Raw genomic sequence first — 15765 nt, 5'->3', positions numbered from 1 at the left:
CTTAAAGGGCCAGCGTGTCATTTCCTGGAAGTGCCTCTCTGCCCATCTCTGAGAAGCACTGGGTACTTAAGGTACTCTCTCACTAGGGGAGTTGCCTGATCAACGTGATTGGTTAGTGGTTTGTTCCCTAGCCAGCTCGTTGTCAGGTCCCCTTGTCCGCTGTGCGTCCTCGTGTCAGTGTTCAGTATCCTTTGCTCATTTATTTCCCCCGTCGGTACTCCTGTGTCAGTCTACACTGGGTGTGCTACCTGCCTCAGCTGCACCGGCGGTTCCAGCTATAGTTTTCACAGCAAAAATACAAAAAGAACTCATAAAAATACCTTTATTGAAAAAATATATTAAAAAAGTACAACCTGGGCGCTTTACACAAGATAAAAATGGCTCTAAAAACAAAGAATAGAGAGAAGAATGCGGGTGTACACACAAAGCAGGAAATAGGGGACGCACGTGCACCATTGTGGATGGGCATTTAGCCCAGTATTGTGTGAGTAGTTCTTCACCATACGACTTTTGAGTCCAGACTGTGATGTGACACAGGAGCATGGGGATACAAATATGAAAGCTAAACCTGTATCAGATTAAGAGTGAAAAATACTAAAGCATTAATGAGATGTAGAGAAAAAGAAAAAGGGCCAGCTTACCATACAGACCATGATGAAGGTGTAGCATATCGCTGAAACGCGTAGTCTAGGATACAGTGTTAGTTTTGTACCAGCCATTAAAATGCGGTACTTTGTAATCAAATTAAAAAATAAAATTTTGAATTTTTTATAATAAAAACTTTGTCCACTTTGGATTTGCTGTAATTTTTTAAACTGTTTCACTATTAAGGAGATATACATCGCAAGCCACTATCATAGCATGGAAAAGGTTTTCCCCTTCCCACACACAGAAAAATGAATGTGGTTATTTGTCCCCTGCCTCAGTCTAGACAGACCCAAATAGTCACATATTACAGCTTGACTATTTGTTTGAGAAACTCATATGGAGATATCTATGTATTAGCTTATCTAAAGGCGGCGTCACACGGTACGATATAACGTGCGATCGCACCCGCCCCCGTCGTTTGTGCGTCACGGGCAATTAGTTGCCCGTGGCGCACAATGTCGTTAATCCCCATCACACGTACTTACCTCTCTAACGAAGTCGCTGTGGGCAGTGAACATCCTCTTCCTGAAGGGGAAGGGACGTTCGGCGTAACAGCGACGTCACACAGCGGCCACCCAGTAGAAGCGGAGGGGCGGAGATGAGCGGTACGTAACATTCCACCCACCTCCTTCCTTCCACATTGCCGGCAGCCGCAGGTAAGCTGTGTTCGTCGTTCCCGAGATGTCACACGTAGCGATGTGTGCTGCCTCGGGAACAATGAACAACCAGCGCACAGAAAGAGGAACGACATTTTGAAAATTAACGACGTGTCAACGAGCAACGATAAGGCGAGTATTTTTTGCTCGTTAACAGTCGTTCGGAGATGTCACACGCCATGACATTTCTAACAATGCCGGATGTGCGTCACAAACTCCGTGACCCCGCCGACATATCGTTAGATATATCGTAGCGTGTGACGGGGCCTTTAGTCTTACTGATTAAGAACGACTATGTCTGCAGTAAATATAAATAGTGTATACATCCATGCTCTAACCAGATAAGGTCAAACTGAATTTTCAGTCACCTAAATCATTTGGTAGAGAAATTTTGAATAAGACCCCTGGTGAGGAAAGACGCATCGGGTTATGCATTCCCCATATTCTCCTTGGGACGTTGTGTGATGGGGATTGTTTTTGTTTTCTCTTTGATGTACTAATACACCCCAATGTGTCCTTAGTTGGCAGCATCAAGTGGGGTTTATTTAGGTTGGCTCTGAATTTTCCAAAAAAGGAAATAACTATCAATAGGATATATGATTATATGACTTAAAAACCAGAGAGAACGGACGGTACTGAACGGACTATACGGACTTATGGTATAGATGTTTGAGAACAGGTTTTGTGTCTATAGAGGGATAAGATTTTTTTTTTTGTAAAGCTGTATCTGGGAATTTCATTGTCTCAATACAAATATCAGGTATTACGAGGATGATCAACTTCTTGCCCCCTTCCCTCGTATTTCCCGCTTTGTGTGTAGACCCTCATTCTCATCTCTATTCTTTTTTGTACCAATATTTAGAGCCATTTTTATCTTGTGTAGGCTATGTAAGCACCCAGGCTGTGCTTTAATAGAAGGATTTTTGTGTACTCACCATAAAATCTTTCTCTGAGTCTTCATTGGGGGACACAGGACCATGGGGTGTATGCTGCTGTGACTAGGGGGCTGACACTAAGTGAACATGAAAAGAGTTAGCTCCTCCCTGGCAGTGTACACCCCGAGCCGGAGGCGGGACTATGCCAGTTTTGTGCAAAAGCAGAAGTAGGAGAGACCTGAACAACCATAACTAAACAATGTAATACAAGAGAAAAATGTGTGGTGAAAAAACACAGTGCCTTATTGGCATGTAAATATATAGTAGCCGGATGGAAACAAAGGTGACCCGCAAACCACATCGGCATCCGGTAAATGAAGACCTCACAATCCAAATAGGGTGGGTGCTGTGTCCCCCAATGAAGACTCAGAGAAAGAGATTTTACGGTGAGTACACAAAAATCCTTCTTTCTCTATCGCTTTCATTGGGGGACACAGGACCATGGGACGTCCAAAAGCAGTCCCTGGGTGGGTACATAAGCCGTCCTACAGATCCAAAACAAACGCACAAATTCTGTAGGAACGCTCTGTACAAATGTTTACTACCTTTTTTAGAGGTGTGCGACGGCCGTCTGCAACACCTTTCTCCCAAGGCAGGCATCTGCTGATGCCTGGGTGTGGACCTTGTAAAACCTGGTGAAGGTATGAAGACTGGACCACGTTGCGGCTTTGCAGACTTGCTCGGCTGAAGCCTGGTGCCTGATTGCCCAAGACGCCCCAACTGCACGGGTGGAATGGGCTCTTACTCCCCTCGGAGGGGACTTGTCCCTGATTCGGTAGGACTCCGAAATGGCTGACCTGATCCATCTGGCAATGGTAGCCTTGGACGCCGGCATGCCCTTTTTGGAACCAGAAGGCAGGACGAAGAGGTTGTCTGATTTGCGGAAAGGCGCAGTTCTCGAGACGTAAGTCCTGAGCGCTCGTACTAAGTCCAGAGTGTGTAGTGACCTTTTCAAGGAGCGAGTGGGTGCCGGACAAAAAGATGGAAGCACGATATCCTCATTCAGGTGAAAAGGAGACACCACCTTCGGCAGGAACTCCGGAGACGGACGCAGGACAACCTTGTCCTGGTGAAAAACAAAAAAAGGTGAACGGCACGAAAGAGCTGCCAGTTCAGACGTTCTCCTGATTGAAGTGACCACCACCAAAAAGATCACTTTCCAGGATAAGTGTGAGAATGAAGATTCTTTGAGCGGTTCAAATGGAGCCAGTTGGAGGGATCCTAAAACCCGATTAAGATCCCATGGTTCTAGCGGAGCCCGATAGGGCGGATTCAGATGAGCGACACCTTGGATGAACGTTTTGACCTGCGGACGTGATGCTAGATTTCTTTGGAAAAGAACAGACAAAGCCGACACCTGCCCCTTGATGGTTGCCAGCAAGAGACCCGCTTGCAACTCTGCCTGAAGGAACGCTAGAAGCGTCGGTATTGACAGAACTAGTGGGGAGAGATTTCAGTTGACCTCGCACCACTGAAAAAAGGCCCTCCAGGTGCGGTAGTAGATCTTTGAAGATGAAGGCTTTTGAGCCCTAATCATAGTCTGAATCACTTCTGGAGCAAATCCTGACTGGGCTAACAGCCAGGATTCAAGAGCCATGCCGTCAAATTGAGAACCCCTGAATTTTGATGGAAGAGCGAACCCTGAGAGAGCAGGTCCGGACGATCTGGAAGCCGCCATGGGGTGTCTGCGACGAGCTGTGCGAGTTCTGCGAACCATGCTCGCATGGGCCATTCTGGAGCGATGAGAATCACCGGAATGCCCTCTGCCTTGATTTTCTTGAGGACTCTTGGGATCAGTGGCAGCGGCAGAAAGATGAACGGTAGTCTGAACTGATTCCATGGAAGAATGAGGGCGTCGACTCCTGGCGCCTGCTGGTCGTGGTAGCGGGATATGAACTGTGGGACTTGATTGTTGAACCGCGAGGCCAACAGGTCCACATCCGGAGTCCCCCACCTGTGGCAAATCTGCTCGAAAACCTCTCTGTTGAGAGACCATTCGCCCGACGCCAGACCCTGTCTGCTGAGGTAGTCGGCCGCCCAGTTTTCTGCGCCGGGGATATGTACCGCGGAGATCCTGGCGTTGTGAGACTCTATCCACTGTATGATCCTCTTCACCTCTCTCATCGCCATGACGCTCCTTGTGCCACCCTGATGATTGATGTATGCCACCGCCGTGGCGTTGTCCGATTGTATCCTGATTGGAGACCCTTGGAGAAGGCGTTGAAAAGCTTGCAGGGCTCGTAGGACTGCTCTGATCTCCAAAACATTGATCGGGAGCCGGCTTTCCTGCTAGGACCACTGACCGTGAGCCGTGTGTTGATGGAAGACCGCTCCCCAGCCCAGAAGGCTGGCATCGGTGGTGACTGTCTTCCAGTGCACCGGTAAGAACGACGTTCCTTTGACGAGATTCTGGCTGTTGGTCCAGCGCAGCGTGTAGCGGACTTTCGGGGACAAATGTATCTTGCGATCCAAGGTGAATAGAGACTTGTCCCAATTGTGCATCAGGAATAGCTGAAGAGGGCGAAGGTGGAAGCGGGCAAACGGAACCACCTCTATTGCCGCCACCATCCGACCGAGGGCCCTCATACCAAATCGTATGGACACCGCGCTCTGGAGTGGTGGAGGGTCTGGACGTCTTTCCGGAGGAAGACAATCTTTTCCTGTGGAAGGAACACGCGTCCTTGGATTATTTTTTTATTTTTTATTATTATTTATTTATAGAGCACCATTAATTCCATGGTGCTGTACATGAGGGGGTTACATACAGAATACATATACAAGTTACAGTAGACAGACTAGTACAGAGGGAAGAGGGCCCTACCCTTGCGGGCTTACATTCTATAGGATTATGGGGAGGAGACAATAGGTGGGGTGTAGGTCAGGCAGCGGCTCCGCACGGTGGTCGGGCGGCAGCTCCGCACGGTGGTCGGGCGGCAGCTCCGCACGGTGGTCGGGCGGCAGCTCCGCACGGTGGTCGGGCGGCAGCGAGTTCATTGTAGATTGTAGGCATTTCTGAACAGGTGCGTTTTCAGGTTCCGTTTGAAGTTTGCAAGGGTAGGGGATAGTCTGACGTGTTGAGGCAGCGAGTTCCAGGAGACTGGGGATGCTCGGGAGAAGTCTTGGAGTCGGTTGCGTGAGGAGCGAATGAGAGAGGAGGAGAGGAGGAGATCTTGGGAGGACCGGAGGTGACGTGTTGGAGTGTAGTGGGAGAGTAGTTCGGAGATGTACGGAGGGGAAAGATTATGCACAGCTTTGTAGGTCAGTGTTAGAAGTTTGAATTGGATACGGTGGAAGATTGGAAGCCAGTGGAGGGACATGCAGAGGGGAGAAGCGGGGTGGTATTGAGGAGAGAGGTGGATAAGTCGGGCAGCAGAGTTAAGGATGGACTGGAGAGGGGCGAGCGTGTTGGCAGGGAGGCCACAGAGGAGGATGTTACAGTAGTCGAGGCGGGAGATTATGAGGGCATGCACTAGCATTTTAATAGATTGCAAATTGAGGAAAGGGCGGATTCTGGAAATATTTTTGAGTTGAAGACGGCAGGAGGTGGTGAGGGACTGGATGTGTGGTATGAAGGATAAGGCAGAGTCAAAGGTCACTCCGAGGCAGCGAACTTTGGGTACTGGCGAGAGCGTGGTGTTATTTATTGTAATAGATAGATCAGGTGGAGAGTGTAGGTGAGACGGAGGAAAGATGATTAGTTCAGTTTTGGCCACATTGAGCTTTAGGAAGCGAGAGGAGAAGAAGGAGGATATAGCAGATAGACATTTCGGGATTTTGGACAGCAGAGATGTGGCATCTGGGCCAGAGAGGTAGATCTGGGTGTCGTCGGCATATAGGTGGTATTGGAAGCCATGGGACTTTATGAGTTGTCCCAGGCCAAATGTGTAGATAGAGAAAAGTAGGGGTCCTAGGACAGAGCCTTGAGGGACGCCAACAGAGAGATGGTGGGATGAAGAGGTTGTGTGAGAGTGGGAGACACTGAAAGTGCGATTTGAGAGGTATGAAGAGATCCAAGAGAGGGCAAGATCTCTGACACCAAGGGAAGAGAGGGTCTGTAATAGGAGGGAGTGGTCAACGGTATCGAAGGCTGAGGACAGGTCTAGGAGTAGGAGTATAGAGAAGTGCTTGTTCGCTTTGGCAGTAAGCAAGTCATTTGTGATTTTAGTCAGGGCAGTTTCGGTAGAGTGATGTGGACGGAAGCCGGACTGTAGGTTGTCAAAGAGAGCGTTAGAGGAGAGGTGGGAGGAAAGTTCAGCATGGACATGCTGTTCCAGGAGTTTTGAGGCAAGTGGGAGTAGTGATATGGGGCGATAGCTGGTAGTAGAGGTTGGATCGAGGGAAGGTTTCTTTAGGATAGGTGTGACTGTTGCATGTTTAAAGGCAGAGGGGAAGGTTCCAGTCGTTAAAGATAGGTTGAAGAGGTGGGTTAAGGCTGGAGTAAGGATGGTGGTGAGGTTGGGAAGGAGGTGGGATGGCATGGGGTCAAGTGCGCAGGTGGTGAGGTGCGCTTTTGAGAGAAGACGTGCAAGCTCTCCTTCGGTGATGGTGGGGAGGAAGTTTATGGGAGAGGGGCAGTGGTCAGCTACATGAAGGGGTTGTGGTGGCTGAGCAGAGAAGACTTGCCTTATTAGGTCGATTTTTTCTTGGAAATAGGTGGCAAAGTCTTCTGCAGAAATGAGGGAGGTTGGAGGGGGCAGTGGTGGGCGAAGGAGGGAGTTGAAAGTGTTGAATAACTGTTTGGGGTTGTGTGTTAGAGAGGATATGAGGTTTCTGAAGTAATCGTGTTTAGCGGAGGTGAGGACTGAGCGAAATGTGTGAATTGCATTTTTGAATGTGGTGAAGTCTTCCTGGGAGTGCGTTTTCTTCCACCGCCGCTCTGCAGCCCTAGACCTTTGCCGAAGTTTTTTAGTGAGGCTGTTGTGCCAGGGCTGTCTATTGATTTGTCTCACTCTGCCATGCACAAGGGGAGCGACTGAATCAATAGCTGATGTGATGGTGGTGTTGTAGAAGGTGGTGGCGCTGTCTGTGTCGTGGAGGGACGATATGGAGGACAGTGGGAGGATAGAGTCGGCGAGGGTGTGCATGTTGAGGTGTGCAAGGTTTCTGCGGGGATGTGCTAGGTGCTGGACAGGGGGGGTAGGTGAGGAGGACAGGGCTGAAAAGGTCAGAAGATGGTGGTCAGATAGGGGGAGGGGGGAAGTTGTGAAGTCAGAAAGGGGACAGAGGCGGGTGAAGATAAGGTCTAGTGTGTGTCCATCTTTGTGGGTGGCAGAGGTGGACCACTGAGTTAAGCCAAACGACGAAGCAAGGGAGAGGAGTTTGGAAGCAGCTTGTTGGCGAGTGTCAGTGGGGATGTTGAAGTCACCCATGATGATGGTGGGAATGTCAGCAGAGAGAAAGTGTAGAAGCCAGGCAGAAAAGTGGTCGAGGAAGGCAGTGGTGGCGCCCGGGGGTCTGTATATGACAGCCACTTGGAGGTTGGAGGGAGAATAGATTCGGACAGAGTGCACTTCAAAGGAAGGCAGGTCGAGGGAGGGTAGAGGTGGGATTGGATTAAAGCTGCAGTTGTTAGAAAGGAGGAGGCCCACTCCTCCACCTTGTCTATTGCCAGGGCGAGGAGTGTGGGAGAAGTGCAGGCCACCGTAGCATAGTGCAGCTGGGGAGGCAGAGTTGGATGGTGTCAGCCATGTTTCAGTGATGCCCAGAAAGGATAGATTGCTGGAGGTAAAGAGATCATGAATGATGTGCAGTTTATTACACACTGAACGGGCATTCCAGAGCGCTCCTGAGAGAGGGGGCGGCGGAGTCGGTGAGAGGGGAATAGTTTTTATGTTGGATAGATTGCGGTAGTTACTATTATGTGGAGAGTGGTGGGTGGGTGATAAAGAGGGGTGTACCATCCATGGGGGGCCAGGATTGGGGGCTATGTCACCAGCAGTGAGAAGGAGTAGAGAAAGGGAGAGCAGGTGGGAGAAGGAGAGTGGACGGCATGGTCTGCGCGATATTAGGAGCGATCTGAGGTTCAGGAATAGGTCAGCAGATGAGGACAGATGAGAAGGCAAAAGGGACGGGGAGATGAATATTTGCTTAGAGGGTGCTGGGGTGTGGGGATAGCGAAGGAGAGTGAGGAGGAGAGGGGCAAAGACTGTGAGGGCATAGGTGAACATGGTGGGAGTAGTGTGGTAAGTATATGATTTAACAAGTAAGTTGTGTCAGTGGGAAAGTTGGTTAGAAAGAGCTGAAGTTTACCTTCTGGTCATGTCTGGTTCATTTCTGGTATATTTCTGACACTTATGAGGCACTTATCCAGAGGCACGCACACAGACCACGGTCATAGACCTAGTGCAGTACTTATATACATGTCTCATTGACCCAGATGAACATCAGCTGACCAGCAGGGGTGAGGCACATGAAAGAATTACAAACAGGTAGGAAGCACTCAAAGAAGAGAAAAAAAAAAAAATGGTATTGGATGGTATTGAACTCCATGCCTAGGAAGGTAATCCGGCGAGCCGGGGTCAACGAGGACTTCTTCCGATTGATGAGCCAACCGAGACGAAATAGAGTGTCGATGGTGACCTGGACACTTAGACGACAGTCGTTGAAAGAGGACCCTTTGATCAGTAAGTCGTCCAGGTATAGAATTACCAAAACACCTCTGGAGTGTAGGATCGACATGGCAGCAGCCATGACTTTCGTGAACACTCGAGGCGCAGACGCAAGACCAAACGGTAGGGCAGTGAACTGATAATGATCGTGTGCTACGGCAAAGCGTAGGAATCTTTGGTGCAGATATGCGTCCTGTATGTCCAGAGAGGCGAGGAATTCGCCAACCTCCATGGAGGCAATCACCGATCGGAGGGACTCCATGCAAAATCTTCGGGTTCTGACGTACCTGTTGAGGATCTGGAGGTCGAGAACAGGGCGCACAGTGCCATCCTTCTTGGGGACAACAAAGAGGTTGGAGTAAACTCCCCTGAACCGTTCCGAATCTGGAACCGGAATCACGACCCCTGAGCGGTGCAGAGATTTGATGGCGCGAAAAAAGGGGCGAGCTCGCGCGTCCGACTCGAGAGGATGGGAAGGGAAAAAGCGGCTTGGAGGAATTGTCGTAAACTCTATCTTGTAACCCGAGACTAGGATTTCTCTGACCCAAGCGTCTGTGATCAAGGGGAGCCAGACGTGTTGGAACAGAGAAAGGCGCCCCCCCACCTGGTCTGCGCTGACGCGCGAAGACCAGGAGTCATTTGGAGGAGTATCGCTGAGATCTAGATGCTGGCGTGGTCTGGAACGCCAGGAGGGATTTGTTTTGAAAGACGGGTTCTTCCTGCTTCTCTGCGGGGGATCTGTTCCTCCTAGGCTGTGCCGGGGAACTGAAGCTGCGAAAGGGGCGAAAACCTGAGGTTGGCTGGCGGCGTGGGAAACGCCTTGGCCTCAGCTGTGGAAGGGAGGTGCTCTTTCCTCCGTAGCCTCGGCGATAATCTGATCGAGCCTGTCCCCAGTCAGCCTCCTGCAAACGGGAGGGCAGAAAGTGATTTCTTTGAAGCCGCGTCTGCATTCCAGGCTCTGAGCCAGGCCGCCCGACGGATTGCCACCGTGTTGCTGGCCGCTTGTGCTGCACAATTGGCTGTAGACAGAGATGCGTTAATGATGTTCTCACCCGCTAGGGCAATCTGTGCAGCCATGTTGACGAGCTCGGGATCGCCAGACTGCGAGCGAAGTCCTCTGCGGAGGGTGTCGGCCCAGGTCACCATGGCCTTAGCTACCCAGACGGTGGCGAAGGCCAGAGACAGGGCCGCGCCTGCCGCCTCAAAAGCCGAACGGGCGAATCTCTCGATGTTCCGGTCCGTGGCATCACTGAGCGATGTTCCCTGCGGCAGAGATAGAACTGTATGCGAGGCGAGACAGGAGACCGGAGGGTCGACCACCGGTGAGCCCGCCCATTCCTTCCTGAGATCCTCGGGGAAGGGATAGTGTAAATCAATCGACTTACCATTGTTGAATGTCTTGTCCAGTTGCTGCCTGTGCTTGCGTAAGATCTTGGCGAACTCCAGATGATCGCAGAAATACCTGTGAATACGCTTAAGTCGTTTGAAAGATACCTGTGAGCTCTGGGTGGTGGCAGAGTCAGGTTGTAGCTTCAGCGTCGTATTCACCGCGTCGACCAGGCTGTCCACTATACGCCGGACGTCGGCTGCCTGATCCAAATCCATACGAGAGGCTGCATCCGACTCTTCCCCTGAATCATCACACGGTCTCGGAGACGAGTGGCACTCGGGCCTTGGAGGGGAGAGGGACCTCTGGGAGGAATTGGAAGACGAGACCGTGCGGGTCCGCTTCCGCGCTACAGTAGTCGGTTCTGGGTCAGACCGACTGTCATCCTGCGACGGCTGGACCTGCGGGGCCTGGCTGAGCGTAGGGAGCGACTGCAAAGCCTGCGCGATGGTCAGAGACGCCCTCGACAGGGAATCTACCGACTGGGAGAGAGAAGTCAGCCACTCCGGGGGAGGGAGCGCATTGGAGCTCGGTGCATCCTGTACTGCTGCAGTAGCAAGTGGGATGGGGGTGCCGGCGGCGTCTGGAGCAATCTGCGTGGGTTGTGGGTCAGGGGTGCAAGCTGCGCAGAGGGGGGTAGCCTGGCCTTGGGAGAATTTTTCGTTGCAGGACGACCATGCAAAATGCATTATGAAAGGGACCTGTTTGGATCGGGAAGACTTAGAGTTAGGCATGGCTGATCAGGGGGCTCCTACTAGAGACACTAGGGAGGAGACAGGAGATAGGAGGAAAAAAGTGAGGAGAAAAAAGTAAGAAAAGTTGCTGGTCCTAATCAGAAACAGCACTCACCCAGGCCTGTGTCCTCTCCGGGTCAGCAGGAGGCTCAGAGTAGCAGGGGGCAGCCACTGGAAAATAGATGCTGTTGCTCAGTGGCCTGCCTGTGCTGAGGTGGGCCGTTTGCTAGGGATGAGCTCTGCTGTTGCTGGGCAGAAAAGGCGGGGGCGGGCCAGGAAGACGCGTGCGCGCAAATGGGGGGGCGGAGCGCTCCGAACTAAGGTGGGCCCGGAGCCGGGGACTAAATTTGTGAGCGGCGGCTGCCGGGAGCGCAGCGCTGCGCGCGGAGCAGAGCTTGCCTGCGTCCCTGCGCGGTGTCCAGAACCCTGGGTCCCATCCTGGCTGCTGAGGCCCCCGGTGAGTGCAGGCTGATGCTGGCAAGTGCCAGGGGAGGCTGCTGGGGGGCTGTGGGGGAGACTGCAGAGCGCTCCTGCGCTGCAGTGTGTGATCCTTTGCCTGGGCCCAGTGAAACAGGGGAGAACGCTGGGGGAGGCCTGGTGCTGTGAGCACTCCTGCGCTTGCGATGTTTCCTCGCCGTCTCCACCCGAAACACCCCTTGGGACGGTACCATAGGGGTCGACGGGGAGTGAGCCCATAAACCATAAATGTGTGGGACCCCAATCAGCCCCTGGGGTGGTACCATGGGGCCGGAGGGGGATAAGGGCTGGTGTCTCGAGCCTCAAGGAACCCTGGGGACGATACCCTGTAGGGAAAGAGCAGGCGAGGATACTCTCTGATGCAGGATCTTTAACCCTGCAGAAGAGATAAAAAGCGTAAAAAGGATGAGAACGCTGAGCGGCGCCGTATAGGATGAAAAAACTGAAAAAAAAGGAATAGCCTAGGCTGAGGTTGGCCCACAGAGATATGGGCCCACATCAGCCTCCTACGACACTAAGCAAAAAACTGGCAAAGTCCCGCCTCCGGCTCGGGGTGTACACTGCCAGGGAGGAGCTAACTCTTTTTATGTTCACTTAGTGTCAGCCTCCTATTCACAGCAGCATACACCCCATGGTCCTGTGTCCCCCAATGAAAGCGATAGAGAAATATTTTTTTAATAAAGGTATTTTTATGAGTTCTTTTGTATTTTTGCTGTGAAAACTATATTAGACAAAATTACTCTGCATCTGCACACTGAGTTATGGTCCCTGCTATAATAGTGACTCTGCCAGTCCTTCCCGGTGGTCCCTGCTGCATTAAAGACTCTGCCCGTTTGTCCTTGGGTCAGTCCTTGCCCTGGGGATCAGCTGCCACAGTCCCGGTCTCTGCCTTGAGAGTGACACCTAGCATCTGCCTCACGGTGGGCGCTTAGTAAAGCCCCTTCCTTTCAAAAGTAATCCCAGGTCCCACTGTGGTTTAGTGGTTCCACTTCTGTTTGCCGCCTTACCATCTCCAGCGGCGGACATCACTAAGAGCTTTACACCAGTTTACCATAGCAGGAGCCACGCTTTCTTAGCAGTGCTAAGCTTTTGCTAATGGTGGCCACACAGTCCAATAAGCTATTTGGACAGGTAATATTCATAAGAGAACCTTTAAAAAGTGTTAGATCTGTACGTCTTCAGAAGATGTTAGCATGGTTTTGAATAGATCTTTACACTAAACGTTAATTTTGATGAAAACAAGAGGATTGATCTTTCATTTCCTTACTTTTTGGAAGCAGATACGTACCATTTTTTTGCTCCTCCGTTAGTTGTTCCTTTGGAAACTCCACATCAAAAGTAATAACTAGGGATCCCTTAATGTTGTTATTGTCAAAATTTGGAAGGCCCTCTCCTTTCTTCCAAAGCTTTGCTCCTGGTTTTGTGATTTTATCTCGCATTATATGAACCTATGAATAAATTAAGTCTTAATTAATAAAATCACGTTTCCTAAAAGCTTATACGCTCCATACACCGGATGTGCCCGAATAACACAAAGAAGCCTAACAGAATAAAGACATTTACCACTTCACGACATCTTTTCTCTTGGTACTGTCCTGCCTCAAGGCTGAGTGCTAGGATCAGGTCCTGATGCTGCTCTTCAGCCTGGCAAACGAGACTTGTCTCCTGCTCTGTTTCTACAGGCAACAACTGGTCCTGACACGTGACTAAGACTTGGAAGAGTTCAGAGCAGCAATTTTTAGTATATTTTAAGAGAACCCCTATAAGGACAACGCTCATCCCCAAATAGATTAGAATAGGAGATGCTCTGAAAATGTGTGTCTGGATCAATGAAAGCCTGAGTCTGGGACAGCAGATGGATATGTGAAAGCAGCTTGCTCCTGAAACTAAAGATATGTTCCTTTCTGTATGTAATATGCATCATATTGATTCTATTGGGTATTTATGCTACGGTTTTCATATAAGACTGCTTTCTGTGTACATCCATGCATATACGTCTCTCTTGTATGGTTTAGGACTCTTTCTGGGAGATATTGTCAGGGAACATGTCGGACCACCCTTAACAGTGGAAATATACCTTATACATTTGTTTTGTATCATCTTGTTCCGTTTTTATACTCATTATGTAATAAATCCTCCATTTTTATAAGGATCAGGTTTGCTTGCACTCATGCTCTGTTCGTACAACCTTTTATTTATTATTGCTGGAATAAATTGTTTTATAAGAGCTGTTTTAAAAGGGAACCTGTCATCAAAATATTAGACCCCGAACTAAAAGGCATGTGTGTACAAGCTTATTAAAGCCATACTTTGCTTGTACTATTATGCTTGGAAACTGTTGAAAAATCTCGTTTGGAAGTTTTAATTGCAAGGGCAGGAGCAGACGCTGCATTTCTAGCTCTCCTGCCTCTCATCCTATTTCCCTGCCAGCCGCTTGTCTCTGATGGACAGGTCACTCGTTTCTCAGTCACCTGCCTTCCTTGCCAGTGGTTCTGCGGTGCGTTCACATATTGACAGTTTGGATCTCGCAATGTCATCAAGAGCTTACTGTGCATGCACTGCCCCCTCTGAAGAGACTCAGGACAAGAACTGCGCCCGGGAAGAGTCTTAGATGGAGTGGGGCAAGTCATTGCAACAAGACCAATCTGTACCCAGGTTGTGCTTCTGTAGACATGCTCCCTGTAAAATAGTTAACTGGGTTCTCCCTGCTACAATAAATGTCACACACATGATTTCTTAGGCAATGTAGGAACATGGGGATCAGAAGGAAGGGGGCATTTGGGTTTGGAAGACCAGATTTCACTAAATTTTATTTGTGGTGTGAGGGCAGTCGCTCTTCCACAGTCTTTGTTCTAACAATAACGTGGGGACCTCCTGTATTTCCTGTGACAGATGACGGACCTGAGTGAGGGCTAGCTTGTGCAGGATAAGTTAGAGGTTTTTATTGGTAACATTTTGGGGTACAGAACATTTTTTGATCGCTTTCAGTATAAGGCACATTCTTGTGTTCTGCGCTGAGCACTTACATCATGGTTTCTATGTAAATCCACCCAAAAATATGCTTCTGACAAAAACCGGATGGAACCACTTTGAGCTCCGTTTGGCATCTGTTCTGGTGGTTTCCATCTTTTTTACCTCTTTGGTTGTCCACACTTATGTCCTAAAAAGACACCTAAAATGATGGAACACTGCTGGACTGGAACAGAGACCAGACGGAGTCCAAAGTGTCTCCATCTGCGATAACAGATTTATAAAAGTTTTTTTATGTTTTGCCCTCACACAATAAAAACACTTTATATAATAAATAGATTTTTTTGTTACTATATTCTGTGAACTGTAACTTTTTTTATTTTTCTGGTTAACAGGGCTGTATGAGAACATTTTTTTTTGCACGACGAGTTGAAGATATGTTTTCTACCAATTTAGGATGTAAAAAATAATGCATTATGTAACAGGCCATGATACCTTGGGGTCAGGCCCGGACTGACAGCCGGGAGGGCGGGACTTCTCCCGGTGGGCTGGCCGGTGGAGGGGTGGGAGGGCCGCCCCCCGCCTCTTCCGCACTGCCTGCTGTTTAAAATTATTTTGTGGCTGCCGCCACCCGCCGGCTGCCACTATAACTGCGGGGTCCGGTGAGCGGCCCCCGCCGCCAATTTTCAATGCTGCTGGCCAGGGCCGGACTGGCCATAGGGCAATTCTGGCAAATGCCAGAAGTGCTGGCCCCTGTAGTGGGCTGCTCACTCTATAGTCACCGCCACTCTCCTCAGCAGTCTGCATGCTGGACAACATTAATTTGCCTTGCGCGCAGTAGCATCACTGAAAGCAGCAGGAGGCAGCGCGCTGTGCTGTGCCGCCCCGGCCCTGCTGTTTAGTGAGATCCTGTGCCCAGCGTACTGCTGAGGAAAGCGCCGGTGACCAAAGCTCCCTCCTTCCTGTTCAAATATGTTTGCGTTTCTCAGACGCAAATACATTTGATCAGTGACAGCGCCGGGCCTGGGGCTCCAGCGTGCAACAACGTGATGAGATCAGCAACTTGCTGACGTCATCACACTGCTGCGGGCGCTGCTGAGACACGTCGGACAGCAGTAAGAGCTCCGTGGAGAAGCCAAAGATGGAATGTGTACTCACTATGGGTGAGTGAGGAGGGGATTAGGGCACATAACGGGGGAACATTTGTGAAAGGGACACAGCTTTGCGAGAGGCGGGGGGAAGGGGAGTACTTTATCCAGAGGGGCAGTGTGTATGAGGGGGGGGGGGGGGTATTTTACATAATGGCAGTGTGTGTGTGTGTGTTTATAGGGGGGGTATAATATTATGGAA

The 15765-nt window shown here is 50.1% G+C and overlaps 1 protein-coding gene across 2 annotated transcripts in view; it reads right to left on the bottom strand.

Moving 5' to 3' along the window:
• DNAJB11 (DnaJ heat shock protein family (Hsp40) member B11) overlaps positions 1-15765 on the bottom strand; it is a 103928-nt gene that overhangs the window by 11651 nt on the left and 76512 nt on the right. For both annotated transcript variants that reach the window (XM_075317817.1, XM_075317816.1), the window contains exon 9: positions 12734-12893. In XM_075317817.1, the coding sequence (XP_075173932.1) occupies positions 12734-12893 (160 nt within the window). The remainder of the gene's footprint in view (positions 1-12733; positions 12894-15765) is intronic.

This window comes from Anomaloglossus baeobatrachus, chromosome 7 (assembly GCF_048569485.1).
Source record: "Anomaloglossus baeobatrachus isolate aAnoBae1 chromosome 7, aAnoBae1.hap1, whole genome shotgun sequence".
In the NCBI taxonomy this organism is placed as follows: Eukaryota; Metazoa; Chordata; class Amphibia; order Anura; family Aromobatidae; genus Anomaloglossus; species Anomaloglossus baeobatrachus.
The sequence above is the reverse complement of the archived record's forward strand: the minus strand, read 5'-3'. Positions and strand labels throughout refer to the sequence as shown.